This window comes from Artemia sp. Qi Xiang Cuo, chromosome 20 (assembly GCF_049724085.1).
Source record: "Artemia sp. Qi Xiang Cuo chromosome 20, ASM4972408v1, whole genome shotgun sequence".
NCBI classification, from domain to species: Eukaryota; Metazoa; Arthropoda; class Branchiopoda; order Anostraca; family Artemiidae; genus Artemia; species Artemia sp. Qi Xiang Cuo.
Genome location: NC_142813.1, coordinates 19,674,428 through 19,694,090, shown reverse-complemented (window position 1 = coordinate 19,694,090; position 19,663 = coordinate 19,674,428). Strand labels below are relative to the sequence as shown.

The following is a 19,663-nucleotide window of genomic DNA, read 5'->3' as shown; positions in this document are numbered from 1 at the left end:
TAAGTGTCTAAGTATCTTGTTATATATTATTGTAGTTCCTGAGACTTATGGTCTACTTGGGACAGCCAGTCCCAGTAGAATATCTGTATCTGGAATATTATATGTTAATTGAATAAAAGTATTGTATTTTAGACAACCCCTCTACGATCTACCTTTAGCCCCTCGAACATACCCAGTCGGTACACCTCATTAGTCCGGTTATAGCCTAAGGCACGCTACCAAAGTTTAATTACCTTAGGGCCATAGTTTATCTCCTCTATAAAGGGAGAATAGAGGCATCTACGACTACAACACCCAAATACCATAAAAAACACTTCACAACAATGCGACAACCCAAAATCAGTCCAATCTTTCATTCTTTAATTCTATTACTATCTACCTTAGTTCTGCCCTAGGAATGACCTATGGATGGATGATCGATAGACTTATCTATCAACAAATGAAATGACATCGTTTTTGTACAATCTTAAAAATGGTTATCCCAGATTTGCCTCTCAATTACTCAGACTATCTGTCTTTGTTTTTTCTACAATTAGCCATTTCTTTGCTTTTTCTACAATTAGCCATGTCTTGATGCCTACTCAAATATATTTGATTTAAAATCAATGGAATGACATCTACATTGTACATTTGTAAAAAGAAGATGTCTAAATTTCCAAAAAGTATTTAATTTTCCGACACGTCCCTTATACTAGGCTAGTTTTCTACAAGGAAAATCAACTCTAAAATATTCAGTAACAGTAGGCTGGTTCTGTTTTTTTTAGTCTTGGCTGCTGTTTCTAGAAGTATTTTATTAAGAATGCCATTTTTGTCTTTATACTTCTTTGCAAGAAACATAAAAGAGCAGCAGAGTAGGCTACCATTCAATTCCTGAATCAACCCCCAAACATTTACTCTTCTGACAATCCAAAATCGTGTTTCACCTAATTGATTAGTCTACAATAAAAACATGGATAATATACTCTTTGATGTGATTGTAAAATGTGGATAACAATACCCTAGAAGGAAATCTTCTAATCTGAGTAGCATAGGCCTAATAGAAACATGTTGCATAGGCCATAATACAGCAATAATTTCATTTTTTTTTGGGGGGGGGGGGGGTTGTTTTAGTTTTGTACATAGCCTAGTACTTGTATGAGACCATCAGTAGGGGGAGGGGTCAGGGGCATCCCAAGGCTCAGTTTATCAGGGGGGGGGTAATCTTTGTAAATTTTACTGAATTCCTACCTGATCTATGCCAAATTTTCTGCAGAAATCAAGAATTTCGCTTAATTTTGGCTAATTTTGCAAAATTTATGCATGCCTAAAAAGTTGGGGGGGGGGGGCAGCACACCCCTCCCCCTCAGGACACCCCTAGGAGGAGTGCATTGTCTCCAACACAAATATGATATTTAGAAAAAAACATACAATAGCAAGTCTAATGGTGTTACTTTCTTTTTAATAAGATGTTTTCTTCTATGAATCTGCTAAACTAGAATGTTACTTAAATTTGCCTTGTTTGGCATTATTGACCAACTACTGATGAGAAATATATTGCAAAATGACAAAAATATCTTGGTTATCCAGTGGGTATAAATTTAGGCCCAGTTCTGTTTAGAAGGAGAAAAATTAAGAAAACATTTCTTGCTTGATTCTATTCATAATAACCCTAATTGATCAATTCTCCAGGGGGAGAACCTTTATCCAGTGTTTCAGTATTACAGTGAAACAATCCCTTCAAGTTTTTTTCCAACTACAGAACTAATGCTGATTGGCCAGTAATTCCTTGTGCCTTCCTTGCTACCATCCTAATATATAGGAGTTATGTAGGCTGTATACCCTATCTTGGATGGCATATTTTTCATCTTCAGATTTCTAAAATCAGCAAATGAGTAGGCTTAATAGTTCAGCATGGTGATCTTTAAGAAGGTTTTGGCATAAATCATCAAGTTATTAATCACCAAGTTATTTGGGTTCAGCTTCATCAGTTGTTTCCAAGTCTACCCTATTGACAATAATTAGACTTAGGGACATAAGAGTTGTAATATTATATATATTTGACTCTGGGAGCAGGGTATCATCAGATAAAGCATATACAGAGGTAAGCTGCTTGCTTGTACTGATTGATAATAGTGCAATCACATCTAGTGTTGCCTCATTACCTTAAATCACAGCTCAGAGCAAAATTAAGGACTTTCATCCTTGCAGTGCCCCCTTATGACTTCTATGGGTTGTTAGCTAAATTTGGGTTGAGGACTCATCAGCTTCCCAGGTGTTCAGGAACTCTTGCTGTAGCCATTCTTTGTCTGGATTTTTCATGAATGCACCTGTTGAATCAGATGCCCTGCTCAGTCATTTTCTATTACAAGGTTGAGCAATGGTGGCCTGTGACCATCCAATGCCTATTTGAGAAATCAACTGCCTGATGAAATGAATGCTTAGCTAGACACTCAAAAAATGGCCTAATAGGTTGCTATCCAGAATAGCCAGAGCCATCTACACACTGGACAAAATCCTGTTGATATGGTGCTCCTGGACCTCTCAAAAGCTTTCAACAGGGTATGTCATGAATTCCTGATTGCCAAACTGAAGGCAGTAGCTGTTGATGGTGTTACTGTGCAGTGGATACAGAGTTTCCTATCAGAAAGAACACAAGCAGTCAGGATCTATGATTTTCAAGGTGTTCCTCATTTATTGTCATCCATAACTGTGTTAAGTGGTGTCCCGCAGGGGACCATCCTTGGACCGATTCTCTTCAATTTTTATATTAATGATGCACCAAACCTTCTTTCGAACCTCCTCACACTTTATGCTGATGACTCAAAACTTGTTGGCAAAGCTTCTATACCATCTGATCTCCAATCTATACAAACAGACCTTGATATTCTTGGAAGCTGGGCTGATAAATGGCTCCTCTCCTTTAATGCTGAAAAACGTCATGTCATTCATTTTGGCAAAAATAATCCACATCAGCAGTACCATCTCCAAGGTAACTCCCTCTCTGCAGTTACTGAAGAAAGAGATCTTGGAGTCATTGTTGATCATTGGCTGAGTTTCAGTACCCATGCAAAATCTGTATCTTCTTCTGTCTTCCAATCCCTTGGACTTGTTAAAAGAACTATCTCTAGCCAGCGTCCTAAAGTATTTATGAAGCTCTACAAGGCACTATCTCTAGCCAGTGTCCTAAAGTATTTATGAAGCTCTACAAGGCACCAGTGCCTTGTAGAGCTTCATAAATACTTTAGGACGCTGGCTAGAGATAGTTCTTTTAATAAGTCCAAGGGATTGGAAGGCAGAAGAAGATACAGATTTGCATGGGTACTGAAACTCAGCCAATGATCAACAATGACTCCAAGATCTCTTTCTTCAGTAACTGCAGAGAGGGGGTTACCTTGGAGATGGTACTGCTGATGTGGATTATTTTTGCCAAAATGAATGACATGACGTTTTTCAGCATTAAAGGAGAGGAGCCATTTATCAGCCCAGCTTCAAAGAATATCAAGGTCCGTTTGTATAGATTGGAGATCAGATGGTATAGAAGCTTTGCCAACAAGTTTTGAGTCATCAGCATAAAGTGTGAGGAGGTTCGAGAGAAGGTTTGGTGCATCATTAATCTAAAAATTGAAGAGACTCAGTCCAAGGATGGTCCCCTAGGGGACGCCACTTAACACAGTTATGGATGACGATAAATGAGGAACACCTTGAGAATCATAGATCCTGACGGCTTGTGTTCTTTCTCATAGGAAACTCTGTATCCACTGCACAGGAACACCATCAACAGCTACTACCTTCAGTTTGGCAATCAGGAATTCATGACATACCCTGTCGAAAGCTTTTGAGAGGTCCAGGAGCACCATATCAACAGGATTTTGTCCAGTGTGTAGATGGCTCTGGCTATTCTGGATAGCAACCTATTAGGCCATTTTTTGAGTGTCTAGCTAAGCATTCATTTCATCAGGCAGTTGATTTCTCAAATAGGCATTGGATGGTCACAGTCCACCATTGCTCAACCTTGTAATAGAAAATGACTGAGCAGGGCATCTGATTCAACAGGTGCATTCATGAAAAATCCAGACAAAGAATGGCTACAGCAAGAGTTCCTGAACACCTGGGAAGCTGATGAGTCCTCAACCCAAATTTAGCTAACAACCCATAGAAGTCATAAGGGGGCACTGCAAGGATGAAAGTCCTTAATTTTGCTCTGAGCTGTGATTTAAGGTAATGAGGCAACACTAGATGTGATTGCACTATTATCAATCAGTACAAGCAAGCAGCTTACCTCTGTATATGCTTCATCTGATGATGCCCTGCTCCCAGAGTCAAATATATATGATATAACAACTCTTATGTCCCTAAGTCTAATTATTGTCAATAGGGTAGACTTGGAAACAACTGATGAAGCTGAACCCAAATAACTTGGTGATTAATAACTTGATGATTTATGCCCAAACCTTCTTAAAGATCACCATGCTGAACTATTAAGCCTACTCATTTGCTGATTTTAGAAATCTGAAGATGAAAAATATGCCATCCAAGATAGGGTATACAGCCTACATAACTCCTATATATTAGGATGGTAGCAAGGAAGGCACAAGGAATTACTGGCCAATCAGCATTAGTTCTGTAGTTGGAAAAAAACTTGAAGGGATTGTTTCACTGTAATACTGAAACACTGGATAAAGGTGCTTCCCCTAGAAAATAGGTTAACTAGGATTACTATGCATATTATGAAGTAGGAATTGTTTTCTTAACATGTCTCCTTATGACCAGAACTGGTCCTAAATTTATACCCACTGGATAACCAAGATATTTTTGTCATTTTGCAATATATTTCTCATCAGTAGTTGGTCAATAATGCCAAACAAGGCAAATTTAAGTAACATTCTAGTTTAGCAGATTCATAGAAGAAAACATCTTATTAAAAAGAAAGTAACACCATTAGACTTGCTATTGTATGTTTTTTTCTAAATATCATATTTGTGTTGGAGACAATGCACTCCTCCTAGGGGTGTCCTGAGGGGGAGGGGTGTGCTGCCCCCCCCAACTTTTTTGGCATTCAGTAAAATTTTCACCAAAGGTGAAAATTTCAGCATAAATTTTGCAAAATTGGCCAAAATTAAGCGAAATTCTTGATTTCTGCAGAAAATTTGGCATAGATCAGGTAGCAATTCAGTAAAATTTACAAAGATTGCCCCCCCCCCCCCTGATAAACTGAGCCTTGGGATGCCCTTGACCCCTCCCCCTACTGATGGTCTCATACAAGTACTAGGCTATGTACAAAACTAAAAGAACCCCCCCCCCCCAAAAAAACAATGAAATTATTGCTGTATTATGGCCTATGCAACATGTTTCTATTAGGCCTATGCTACTCAGATTAGAAGATTTCCTTCTAGGGTATTGTTATCCACATTTTACAATCACATCAAAGAGTATATTATCCATGTTTTTATTAAAGTTTCAACTTAATACCCTAAGCTGTTCCTGAGATATTGCCAACATGTCCTTTCGACAATCTGCATGCATGTAGTGTGTTTTGATTCAATTCAAAATCCTCTTGACACATACAAAATACCCTTAGCAGTAGCATCAGTATTAGTATTAGTAGTAGGCAATAGAAGCAGTAGTAGTAGTATGCACATAGTGCCTTTCAGTTATTTTAACATCCCCCTCAACCCGTTGTTGTATCCTGTAAGTTTCAACCTAATACCCTAAGCTGTTCCTCAGGTAAGATAAGATATTTATTTTGGACAGTTTCTATCACAAGTCCCAAAGATCCAAACTCGAATTTCTGAGTAAAAAAAAACAAGCAAACAAAAAATCATTAAAAAAAAAAGAAAACTGAAAAACCAGCAAACAATGCTAAAACAACAATATAGAATGAAAAATCATTCCTTAGTCAAAGTAATTCAAATGCATTGTCAGATTAAGTTAAAAGGTAAAAAAAAACTGATAAAGCTAAAAAGGAACTAGATAATAGATACAATAAAAATATTTAAAGGGACATACAAAAAGGGGAGGGGGACAAAACAAGCAAAGAAAACACAAAACTTGGGCAACGTCAGTACGAAACAATTAAAAATGGAAACTACCGGGATATTTTGTTGATTTTTTCTGTGATGAAGGGGACAAATAAAGAACAAGGTACGCTTTTTTGGCAACTTGTATACATTTGTTGTTTTTCGATTTAGTTTGACACCCCCCTCAACATTTGCTGAAAGCTTTACCTTAATACCCCTAGCCTTTTTGGAGACAAAGGATAAAAAATTCCCATCTTTTCCAATAGCAAATACTAAATGTACACAATGGACAAATTGCATAACTTACAGCCCTTTCTCCAGGGGCTTTGGGAGGTCATATCATCTCCAGAGGCAAAGCTACTGGACCTTTCAACTATACTGAACAAAAAGGCTTGCTCAATATTTTGATTGTATGTCTTTGGAGGAAAAAAGGGGCATGGGATGGGGTTGGTTGCTCTCCAATCGCTTTTGACTGTTAAAAAGGGTACTCGAATTTTCAGTTTTCAATCAAGGAGCTCCTGCTTAAGTTTTTACAACAACTCCTTCCATACGAAGTCCCTTGAAAAAATAAATTAAAAATAGAGCCCACATTGTTCTTTACTTGGGATGCGGTATGGCGCTACCTATGATAGACATAGTTCCTTGAGTTTGTGTCCATTTTCATCTCACTGACAGGAAATGCTAAAGAGAACTTTGAGTTATTTGGGCTTGACTCTCTATTTGGCTATTTGTATTGATACATATGGGTTTCAGTCTTAAGAAGGGTGCCAGGAAATTGTTTTTAGGGGAGATATTTTGAAACAGAAAAAAAAGATTCTTGATAGCATCTATTGCATTTACTGCAGTCTTTTAAGTTTGCCTTTTGTTTCAGGAAATGGGAGATGAGCAGCCAAAGAATGTTAATTTGGATGCACCTCGGTGGGATCAAAGTACTTATTGGGGAAGAGCAAAACATTTTTTTACTACTACAAATCCCTTAAATGTTCTCTGCTCAGATTCAGAACTAGACAGGGCCAAAGAAATTGTGAACAAGTATAGGTAAGAAACTCTTGTAAACCTCCCTTTCCAGGGTACAGATACCCCCCCCCTGTTATCTAGCTTTAAGAAAATTGTATGTTGTTTGATAAAGTCATTGAAGAAAACATTTTTGAAAATTTTCACTGAAAACAAATGTAGAAAACTTTTTTTCTTTTATTCTTTTTAGAATCCTCAATAGCTTGATTAATTGAACTTCCAAAGGTGCTGAAACCCTTCTGTTTTTCTTATCTTTTAGCCCTAAGCTTGGATAGCAGTTTATGATAGTGTACTTAGTTTTGAACTTTTGGGGCAGTGTTTTTCAATCATTTTTTCAATGTAGACACAAGTCTGGCCCTTAGAGGTTCGGTATACTTTTCCTGCTGTGAGGTGGGGGGAGTGGGGCTATTGTTGTTAAGACACAACCAATTTAGTCTAAGTTATAATGTGATAAGTAAGGATTTTCAGGCTCAAAGAAACCACCCATCTCCCAAGCAGTTGAAAAGAAAGTTTTCTACCTCAGCAGTATTGAAAGTTAGGAAGCTTTATGTTTAGTTGCTCTTTGTTACATTATGGAATATGCAGCCTCCATTTTTTTTTTTTAGAAAACTTTAAACCAGCCAAAAATGGAGGCTGGCAGAAAGCATCTAGCCCACAAAAAAAGCTATAATTTTTCAATTTTTAATTATTCCAATTGATGTTTTTAAATTTGAAGAACTCTAGTTTAACAGAAAGAATACACCCCCCCCCCCATCAAATATAAGGTGTAAATTAGTTCTGTTGGAAAACTTGGCTTTGTCTTGTCTTTTTTTTTTTTTTTGCCTAAATTTTAGATATTTTTTAAGAAAATGGAGATTGTTTAACCTCTGGTTTCTAAATAAAATATTGTCCCTGCGAATTCTTGTCTAGGGACACAAAATATGGTTCTAGTTTTCTTTGAGGCTGAGCGTTCGGTATGCGAGCTGAAGGAGAGTCTAATAATCTGTCGTCAGAAGGGACTATCTGAAGCTGTTAAGCAAGCTTTCGTTTCTTCAACCCATGTTTGTATTTTCTTGGGGAAAGCTCTATTCTACCTTGCATGCTGGCAGACACCTGTTGTAGATTGAAAGTAAAACTAAATCTGAGAGTTCCTAAGATGTATGACAGTTATCTGGCTCCACTGCCAAAACCTCCCTAAAGTTTAAATAGAAAAACATAGAAAATCCTACAGCATTCAAGAGAGGGAAAACTGGCGTAGTTTAAATAAAATAGTGATGAGTTTAATTTTCGTAATGAGTTTATGACGCTGAAGATTCTACCGGTATCGGGTCTTTTTAAATTTTATAAAACACAGTTCATGTTTAAGTATCTTTATGGTAGTGTTCCTGTTTGTTTTAAGGGAATGTTTGTGAGTGGGGGTGATGTTCATGATCATGGAACTATAAATTTGGAAGAATTTCGAAGACCGATTCCGCAAGCGACAAGATCATTTTTTTCTATCCGTCATGCCGGTCCGAGTGCTTGGAATAGTCTACCAGTGGAACTTAAATGTGTGGATGACCTGCTGCTGTTCCGTAGTTTATTGAGATCGTATTGTTTAGTAATTTATTATTTTTAATGAATTGGCTAAAATAGGGGGGGGGGTACGTGATTATTGTCGAGTGGTTACGTATAGTATGTTAGTATTAGTTTTTGAGTTGGAGGGCAGAACTTGTATTTGTATTCATATTAACTGAAAAGAGTTAGTATTTTGGATCTTATTTTGTTATTATGATTTTTTATGCGTCTAGAAGGGATTACCCCCGCACAAGCTTGCTTCTGGGGGTATTTTGTTTGTTTGTTTTTTATGTATATAGTAAAATAAATCCCAGTTATAAATTGAAATTGAAATAAAATAGTGAAAAAAATCATAATATTTACACTTTAATAGTGAAAATCAAAATATTTCGACTCCATGTTCGGGAACATTTATCAACGGGAAAAAAGAGTTAAACCTAAGCTAAATTAAACGCAAAATAAAAAGTAAAAGACAAAACAAAAAAACATGCACACACAAAAAAAGCAAATAGATGAAACTCACATCTTAATAACCTCTAAAACACTGCAGTCACTGTAAATAGTCTGAATAAGCACACAGAAATGGCAAAAGATTGTCTCTGATGCACCAGATTCTCTTGTATGATTATAGAAATCCTAAAAAGGAGGATTTTCTCATGGGTTTAAACGTACTTCCGTATATTGTTACTAGTCATTTCTATTCGTGATTTCGGTTGAATTTTGCATTTCATTTTGAGGGTTTGGAACTGAGGCAAAGAAATTGTATCACATGTGCCCCCTAAGTATAATTATTCTCTCATTGCTAAAAAATCAGATCTTACCTTTTGTTCCTTTTTGCAGGTTGATATTCAATCACAGGACTGACTTGTTTCTGTATTTGTTTATGTCTAGGGCTAAACGGAAAGCAGGTCGTCCCCGGTTGGGATGGGAGGATGTCGTAAAGAAAGACTTGAGGGAAATGGGAACTTCCTGGGAGGGTGTAAATAGGAAGACTTCGAATAGCCTGGGGTGTACGAGGAGCGTGCGTAGCTGTGTTGGTCTCAGGCGGCTTGGCGCTGTGATGAGTTGTTAGTAGTAGTATTATTTGTTTATTGATTACAATCGTTGCCCTTAAATCTGGTAAATAGATTTTAGCAAAAGGTCGTCTATTTTTGTTTATAATTGATGTGTTTGTGCTATTTTTCTTCCTGTTATCTTTTATTTTAATAAGACGGACAGGCGATGCATCTGGACTCACTTTAAATCAATTGTGGGACGCTAAAAGCATCTATGACTCAGCATTCCACCCTGACACCGGTGAAAAGATGTGGTTGATTGGACGGATGAGCGCACAAGTCCCTATGAATATGGTTATTACTGGCTGCATGCTTACGTTCTATAAGTAAGTACTTTCTTTAAGTACAATTGTATTGTATGCTTTTGCTCTATAAGTAAGCACTTTTTTAATATTGATTTTGTTCTTAATTAGTTTATTGCAAAAATAGCCATATGAAGATGAAGATGGAGCTAAGTTATTTATTGGGAAAGACACATAATCAAATCGAGAAGAAAAACATATGAAACCAATAGATAAAGTAAGCTCTATTGGAGCACATAGGCATAATCTAAGCATTAGTATGTCGAGGAAAATTAAAGCTAAACAAATTTATAGAGAAATTAGAATGAAATTTTTAAAAGTAATTTTGCATAAATTTTGCGTTGAAAATACAAATCTTCTGTATAAATTTTGTTAAACAAACACTAACTATATTCATCTGATTGTTTGAGGGAGGTTGATGATTTAAGCATCCTAGATGAAAGTGTGAGCAAAATGAATGAAGTTTTAGAGGTTTTGCGAGTTCAGGGTACTAGAATTGGTTTGAAAATTAATGTTAGGAAGACTAAGTCACTAAGGCTAGGAATAAGTGAAGATGAAAAGGTGACGGTGGGTAATGAAAAGATTGATCAGGTGGGCAGCTTCTCTTACCTTGGTAGTATTATTAGTAAAGATGGTGGGAGCAGTGAAAATGTTAAAAGTAGAATTGCCAAGGCTCAGGGTGTTTTTTCACAGTTAAAAATAGTCTGGAAGAATAGGAAGATAAGTCTTCAAACCAAGATTAGAATCTTAGAAGCTACAGTGATGACAGTGGTCAAATATGGCTCTGAAGCATGGATTCTCCGAAAGGCGGATGAAGATTTGCTAGATGTTTTCCAGAGATTTTGCTTAAGGATTGTTCTGGGTACCTGGCTGACTGACCGTATTTCAAACAATAGGCTATACGAAAAATGTGGTTCAATACCGCTCTCTAGGGCTATAATGAAAGAAAGGTTGAGGTGGTTAGGGCATGTTGTGCGGACGAAGGATGACAGATTGCCGAAGATTGTTCTTTTTGGCCAACCAACTAGGTCTAACCGGAAAACAGGTTGCCATCGTCCGGGGTGAAAAAATGCATAAAGAAAGGTTTAAAGGAAATTGGATATTCTTGGGTAGGTGTAAAGAAATAGGCCTTGACGCGACCGTGATGGAGGAGGAGCGTACGTAACTGTGTTTGCTTCGGGAAGTTTGGTGCTGCGGTGAGTTGTTAGTAGTAGTAGTAGTTGGATTTTTAGGGTTGAGCAATCCCAGTCTTAAATGATAATGCTTACACATATTTCTTTAATAGTTTGAAACCTTCCGGGTCATAATTTTTGTTTCTAATACGACTGACAAAAAAAAAGAAAAAACATATTCAATACTAGTTGTATTAGAAAAAAAACTTGAAAGATAGAGGGGAAAACAAAGAAAGTGAGGATATCATTGAAGGGGGCGCTGACTCCCCCCCCCCCTGTCTCGAGGACGTACTGGCTACAGCCTGGACCCAGCTGCATTGCAAAGGCGATGAGAAGGCATGTTTAAACAAGGGAAAAGCGTCTATTAGACCTTAGCGTGGCTGTTGCGCGTACGGTTCCATTTTTTGATTTTTTTTTAATCTTCGAAAACAACTGTTTACGTACGTCCGCTGTTTTTAGTGCCAAATCTTCAGGCACGAACAGGAATACTTCATTTTTCGTTCATAGCGGTAAATCGGATACAACGGCAACAAGGTCTTCCAATCTGGAAAGAATAGTTTATTTTCCCTGGGAATACATTATTTTCGACATCTTTTTTCCAATCAAAACAAATGTAGTTAAATGTTTATGCTGACAGTTTAAGAAACTTTCTAGTCTTCTAGAAACTTTTTTTTATAGAAGAATGATCTTTAACTTGGGGATGGGTTGAGCTAAATTAAGTTTATTTGCAACGAGCCTTTTTATTAAACTAGAGGACGAGGAAGCTGTTTGGAACGATCTTGGGCAGATGAAACGGAAACCCTAACAATTGCTGTATCATGGAAATAGCTAGCTGGAGATTAGATGTCATAATAACACATTTCTGTTTGTATTTTTTTTTAGTTTTTTTTTTAGATTAAGTATGTCAAAAATAAAAAGAGAAATTGAGTTTTCGATACATTTTGAAGGTTTGTAGCTTGAAGATCGTTATATGCAAAACTGTTGAAAATGTGCCTTGCCCCAGCCCAAAGATTGAAAATTGAAAAGGGTGGCGTTATGTTTGTTCTAACGAAATAAAATTATGCGAAAGAAAAACTAATAAGTTACATCAGTTAAATAAACAAGAAGTTAATTTGTTCATGAGGAGTTTCAAAACTTTAAAACTGTGAAAACAAATTCTTAGAAAATAAAGTTTATTTTAGTTAAGATGGAATCAAGATTTCACTTCCATCAAAGCTGTGACTTTAGGCTGCCGACAATACTCCATTAACGTAATTCAGTGTAATACATTGTAATTCAACGTGGTACTTACCTAATTTAATTACAAACTAATTTAAATGATTGGAAATTATCGACAATCCGGCCAAGTACGTTAAATTGGGCCTAGGTTTTGACTGAGGAATTCAGACGCTTGGAACTGAGCTTTATTAGGAGTTTCAGAAACTCATCCCAGGGGTAGGAAGGATGGGTTACTTATGCATGGAGTAGGACTCATGATGAATAAGGAAGCTGCTAAGTCTTGATTAAAGTTGTAAAGTTATTAATAATATAATTCCAGTGGCTTATTTTATGACTGAAAGGTGCAGGGTATCAGTCATAGTAGTATATGTCCCTGTAGAACCGACTAATGGAGATAGTAGCTACTCTGATAAATTTTATTTACAGCTACAGCAACAAATAGACAAGGTCCTAGATAGAAGTATGGTATTTTTATTAGGAGATTTTAATGCCCAGATCAGTAGAAATAGGGATAGATGGTATCCTAGCCTAGGTAAATTTGGTGTAGGAAAAGAAAACGGCAGTGGTTACAGACTGTTGCAATTTTGTAGGTGTAACATTCTAGTTATAACCAATACAGTATTTGTTTGTAAAATAGCCCATAAGTTAACATGGTATTCACATGATGGTAAGACAGCTAACCTTAGTGATTATGTTATTGCAAACCGAAGACAGGCAGGATCAATACAAGGTTCTAGGGTATATAGGTGTTTGACAATGTAGAAGATGGATAGAAAAATTTTAGGGAAATCATTTGTGAAGTTGCTGAAGGTGCCTTAGGGAAGAAAGCTAGGACTGCAGCTAAGAATATTAGTGAAAAAGCTTTATGTTTAATACTAGAAAGGAGAAAGGACTTGTACAAGAAATATCTGAGTGATAGATCATATGAAATGCCAGAATAAGTAATAAAGAAAAAGGTAAAGAGAGATGGGAAGAGCATTTTGAGAATGTGATAGTTACACTGTGATAGAGTTAAAGCAAAAGATATAGAAAAGAATGGAAAAGTATGAGACACTTTGGATATGAAGGAAGATTTATTTTGTGAGGAAGAATTAGTGATAGTACTAAAAGGATTGCAAAATAATTCAGCCCCAGATGCTGATAGTGTGGTAAATGAGTTCTTTTAATGTACTGGTTTTGAGGTTAGAGATAAATTACTGGAGATTATGAACATGATTCTTGAAAAAGGATAAATACTTAGCGATTTTAGGGAAACTGTGATTAAACCCCTCCATAAGAATGGTGATAAGAGTAAGTGTGATAATTATAGAGAAATTACCCTGATTTCCGTAGGAAGAAAATTGCTTAGTGTGATGATACTTTTTAGATTTAGAGATGCTGTAGATAAAATTTCAAGAGAAGAACTGTGTATTTTTAAGAAGAGGAGAGGATGTGTCGATCAAATATTCACTCTTAGATTAATAATTGAGAAGTGCCTGAGTCATCAAACACCTTTAGTCCTCAGTTTTATAGATTATGAGCAAACGTTCGATTCAGCTGATAGAAGAGCTTTAGCGAAGGTCCTATCCTCGCATGGTATACCAGATATATACATTAAAGTGATTAGTGCTATGTGAGAGAATACATTGCTGCAGTTAAGGTAGGAAATGAGTTTAATAGCTGTTTCGTACCAAATCAGGAGTTAAGCAGGGTTGCGTCCTATCTCGGACCATTTATGATGGATTTTGTCCTAATGAACGCAGCAAGACAATGGGAGAACATGGAATCAATTGAGGAAGTAAAACTTTCCTAGATAAATTATTCTGCTGATTTAAGCATCCTAGATGAAAGTGTTAGCAAAATCATTGACTTAAGAGGTTTTGCGAGTTCAAAGTGCAAGAATAGTTTTGAAAATTTATGTTAAGAAGACTAAGTCGCTAAGACTAGGAATAAATGAAGGTAAAGAGGTGATTTTGAATTACGAGAAGATTGATAAAGTTGACAGCTTCACTTACCTAGATAGTGATATTAGTAAAGACTGTGGGTGCAGTGAGGATGTTAAAAGTTGAATAGGCAAGGTCCGGGGTATTTTTTTCACAGCTGGAAAAAGTTTGCAAGAATAGGAAAATAAGTTTGCGCACTAAGATTAGAATAGTTGTAGCTACAGTGATGACTGTGGTCAAGTATGGTTCTGAAGCTCTGAAAAACAGAGGAGGATTTGGTTGATTTTTTCTAGAGAAATATCATGCGGATTGTTTTGGGTACCCAACTGACTGACCGTATCTCAACCAGTAAGCTTTACGAAAAATGTATGTCAATCACTTTTTCCAGGGCTATAATGAGAGAAAGGTTGAGATGGCTAGGGCATGTTCTGCGGATGAAGGATGGCAGATTGCTCAAGATCGTCCTTGGTGGGCAACCGTCTAAGGCAAAACGTAAAACAGGTCATCCCCGAATGGGCTGAGAGAATTTCACAAGGAAAAATTTGAAGGAAATGGGAACTTCTAAGGAGGATGTAAAGACAGAGGCTTTAGATAGATTGGGACGGAGGAGGAGCGTGTCTAGCTGTGTTGGCCTCAGATGGCTTGTACTGCGTTCAGTTGTTAGTAGTAGTAGTAAGTTTAGGATAACCTCTAAACAGCGCCAAGAGAAGAAGAAGTGGTTTAGATTCAAGAGTGGTTAGGTCTTGAAGAGCTCTACTGCTTCGCCGCAAATTGTGTCAAACCACGAAACTTACCGCTAAACAGTATATTTTTGCTAAAATGTAACTTAAACAGTATTTTTGGCAAATAAAAGCAGTTTTATGCCTCGAGTCAGCCAAGTTTTTTAATGTTATTCATTTGTGCTAGCAAATTTCCTTGTCCTTATACTCTTTTTATGATTTCTATTTTTATTTTGGTACCACCTCCCGAAATTCTGTAGGGGTGTGGGTTGAACAAAATGTGCTTTTGGAATAAGTTACTCTACCAAGTGGTAATTTACACGCCGGTTTAGCTGGCGACCATTGATTCAGTTTTGTTGTTGCCCAACTTTGAAAAATCTTCTAAGAAATAAACTATGGATTACTGAGATTATACGTTGTCTTCTGACAAAGAAAAAAAACAGGTTGGAATATATTCTATAATAAAAAGTTGTAATAGCCCTTCTGTTATCAGTAACATTTTGTTTCCTCGGTTTTCACTATTCTCCCTCCTCTTTAATGTACATATTCGTAACTGCCATTGACATATTCGACGCGCTAATCAAGACAAATTTATATTTTTTTTTTGCGAAAGAACTTTTTTTATCATTCTTTGATAAAGTACTTTTCATCACCTTATGGTTTTTTAGCGAGTATTATTTTAGTATAGTGGCAATTCTGATGAAGAAGGATCTGTCCATTTGTTATATTTATGCCTTTGAGTCAGCGATGAAAACGAAAAAACGAACGGCAGATGGTATAGCAAAAGGCAGATCTTTGATTCGAAGTATTAAAAAAAATACTAGTTGTAAATCATGAATGGTTATTGATGTAGGGATATGACTGTTTGAATCTGTTTTAGAACAACAAAGGAGGTTGTCTTTTGGCAATGGTTTAACCAATCTTTCAACGCCATTGTCAATTACACAAACCGAAGTGGTGGCTCTGATATGTCTAATAAGCAGTTACTAACGTCATATGCCTTGGCAACAGGTGGTGCTCTTGGAACGGCTCTTGGGTTAAACAGATTAACAAAGGCAATGCCACCATTAATTGGTCGATGTGTTCCTTTTGTGGCTGTGGCAGCTGCAAATTGTGTCAATATCCCTATGATGAGAAGACAAGAAATTCAGGTGAGACGATTTAATAGATTGCGATGAAAGATAAATTATATTGTCCTTCGTGGTACACGTGCTCTAAATGGGAGAGATGAAACTTAACTGTATGGGAGAAGGAGGTAGAAATTTACAGATGAGGTATAAGTTATTAGCCACAGTTCTTGAGGCATAACTTCTGTGCTTTCATTATATTTTTCATTAATTTTCTTCTTTTTTTTAAGGCGGCCTGTATCAAGTTTAAAGAAACTAATACTGCAATAAAAGAAGTATCACTGTAAAATAGGGGATGAGGGATGTTTAATTTTTATAAATCACTGGAAATTTTTCTCTTCTGTTTTGTTCCTTTGTACTTTTTGATGAATTTTATAAAAAAAAGACCTTCCGATCTCATGGCTGTTAATATAGCACTCTTGTGTGAGTTACAGATATATTGCGACACTGTGTATGGAATTTGTATTAATAATGCTGATTTGGGAAATCCAACGTCGTAAATTTGCACCAGATTAAATATGTGGATCAGAAAATTTGAAAAACAGAAAGAAACAAAGAGTAACCCTTTTAACCTCCCAACCCTTGCCTAAGAAAATTAATTGATTGTTGATAAGTAAAAACTAAGTTTATTGGATTGAAAATATCAATTATGCCCGTATTTTTACTGAAAACTTACTATTTATGTTTATTCTACAAAGGTAGCGCGGTATGGGATTTGGAAAAAAAAGTAAAAAATAATAACATCATGTAAAAACAATTGGGACCTTCCCACTCCCCCTCTGCAGGAACCTAGAAAAAGCAATACAACGCTGATAAAAAGTTTTCGATTTGGTTTGTTCCATCACTGTTTTCTAAAATTAAAATTTGGGTTTGTTCTACAAAAGTGGCACGGGATAACTAAAAAAGTGACCATCTAGCGCAATAGAATTATGCTATATATCCACAATAAACTAGAATACTACAAAAGTCACAAATAAGTGTTGACAAGACTATATTCTCCATTTCCATCCATTTACATTCTCCATTTCCATAAGATAAAATCGCTACTAGGCAGCAGAAGCCTGGTGTCTGTAATTTGGATTTCGGGAGAGTGAAAAACTTCACGAAACTAAATTTGAATGCTCAAGATAAGAAGGTGTCAGGGGCAATAACTTTTTACTTGTAATCTCCATCGGAGTAGTGTTTGAACCAAAACGCGAATCTCAAAGAAATGCATTAATATAAGGTTTTCTAAAAATTGCAGATACGATGTTTTTGTTGTTCCCCGGTGATGTATTTCTAAGATAAACCAATCTTTCATATGGTGGCTGGCGTTTACCCCCACCCCCCGGTGACTACCCCCAGGAAAATACCCCCCCGTGGAAAATATCCCCCCCCCCCCGAGGAAAATACCCCCCCCCCCCCCCCCCGTGGAAAATAAGGCTTTCCAAATTTGAGAATTTATTTCAGTTTTTTTTTTAATTTCCGTAGGGAGAAGGAGTTTTGATACTTGTGTATTATGGACAACTCACTGAATTTTACGCTGTGTTAAACTCGAGAACAAAACCGGTTTCTTTGTTAGTTTTTTTCAGCTTAGCGCGAGACAAGACAAAGACAAGTGACATAATACATGGGAAATGTATAATTTTGGGCTATATATTTGCACATAGGGGGGGGGGGTAAAGTATTTGGATAGTTTGAAGTCGGAAAACAATTGTTTCTAGGTATATGGCTACTAAAAAATTACAGAGGAATAGCGAGGTACCTGGAAATGTTGTTAACTAAAGAAATAAAAAATCCCAGTATAAAGTAAATGTAATGTTTCATTTAAGTGTTTTTTCCAAGTGTTAAATGTTTTTTTTTTCAATGACCGTTTTTTCAAGTATTAAGTACTATTATTAGGTTGTTGTAGTGTTTAATTTAAGTGTTTATTATGATCACTGATCGAAGTTTATGTTATTTGTGCCTTTCATTTATGTTATTTTACTATGTTCATGGCCGTATATTTGGCTTTAAATACACTTATTTATCTATCTATCTAATATGCAGAATAATTGTACCAAACACATTTTGCATGCAGACCCGCTATAATTTACACACCCCCCCCTAATATGTAAATCTATAGCCCAAATTTATTTCTAAAGTAACGAAGAAACTAACGAAAAAACTGGTGTGTTCTCGAATTTTACACAGCGTAAACCTGATTGAGTGGAGCATAATATACTAAGTTTTGAACCTGCTACTTACTTTTAGTTGAAAAACCTTTTCTGTTTGTTTAATTACAATTCCTGAAACTGTAAAGTTTTATGAATACAATACTTTTGGTAGCGCAGAAAAAACTATCAACATTTCAGTGATCACTATTTGGATTTTGATGGATAATCAAAATGCAGAACAATGGGACTAAACACATTTTGTATGCAGATCCGCTATACTTTACCCCCCCCCCTCCCTCCTAATATGCAAATCTATAGCCCAAATTTATTTCTAAAGTAACGAACAAAATAAAAAAAAAAACAGTGATGTTCTCGAATTTTACATAACGTAAACTTGAGTGAGTGGCGCATAATACACAAATACCAAAATTCCTTCCCCGTACGGAAATAAAAAAAAAAATCAAACTCAAATAAAATTCTCAAATTTGGAAAACCTTATTTTCCACGGGAGGGGGAGGGGTAAACGCCTAGAACCCTTTCATACATAGCCACATAACACGAACGGTGTTTTAGTTTAAATGTGGCTTGTGGATGATTCCTGGCCCTCAAGTAATAATTTTAACCAGGTTTTGCTGACCATTACTAAGCTCCTTTAATTTCCTTGTTTAAATCAAATCCCTTATGTATGTTTTAATTCCCTGTATACAAGTCCGTTTGCTTAAATTAAAGTCCATCACTTGAATAAAATAAGCCTGATGATGGCCGACCTAGGACTGACTAAAATTTTTGCTTAAGGATGAAAAATTGCCTAGTATTTCTGTAGCCAAAGGTAAGCTCACCTTCCTCTTTATCGAAAATATCCAGTTACCAATCAGCTCCAGGGTGTGTTCCGTAACATAAAAATTTAGGGTTTCAGGTGATTTTAATGTTTTGTAAGCTTTATGATTATTCCGGAAAATTTTGGGTCACCGACTTACTCATAATGTCTTTAATAGAGGAATTTGAAATCGAAGCTTTCGAGATTACGACGCAGCGGACATCATAATGAAGCGCTTGTTAACCCGGTTAGGACATTTTAAAGAATGCTGGTTAACACGGTTTGAACATTTCTGCTGACGATCATAAGGATTTCACGAAGAAAAGCACTAACGAGTATCCCCCTTGGAAGAAATATCTTTATGGCCAATGCAAAACCTTATTAACCACGATAAAGATCTATATGGCGTATCTAGCTTGCTTTCGTCGCCATTGAGAAAGATATGACCTATCGTGGTCAGAGATTAACATTCCCATGACCGAAGAGATCCACTTTGCAAGAGAAAGTATAACAGCTCTTAAGTGCCAAGGGGAGCTGATGCAGTTTGTGTTGTTGATGCAAGTATAAGTGTTCTGAACCTGTAGGTTCCTTGAATTTCTAGCACATGGGACTATTTTTCTCAAAGGGAATAATTTTACCCACTAGAATAC

At 36.4% G+C, this 19,663-nt stretch overlaps 1 protein-coding gene across 3 annotated transcripts in view; it reads left to right on the top strand.

The window, feature by feature from the left end:
* The first annotated feature begins 675 nt into the window (after window positions 1-675).
* Sfxn1-3 (Sideroflexin-1-3) overlaps window positions 676-19,663 on the top strand; it is a 33,552-nt gene continuing 14,564 nt past the window's right edge. The window contains exons 1-4 of one of the 3 annotated variants that reach the window (XM_089105772.1): window positions 676-740; window positions 6,868-7,034; window positions 9,757-9,927; window positions 15,815-16,085. In XM_089105772.1, the coding sequence (XP_088961898.1) occupies window positions 6,871-7,034; window positions 9,757-9,927; window positions 15,815-16,085 (606 nt within the window). In that variant the 5' untranslated portion in view covers window positions 676-740; window positions 6,868-6,870. Of the gene's footprint in view, window positions 745-6,867; window positions 7,035-9,756; window positions 9,928-15,814; window positions 16,086-19,663 lie in introns of all 3 variants that reach the window. The other 2 variants (XM_089105773.1, XM_089105774.1) reach the window with 2 other exon arrangements.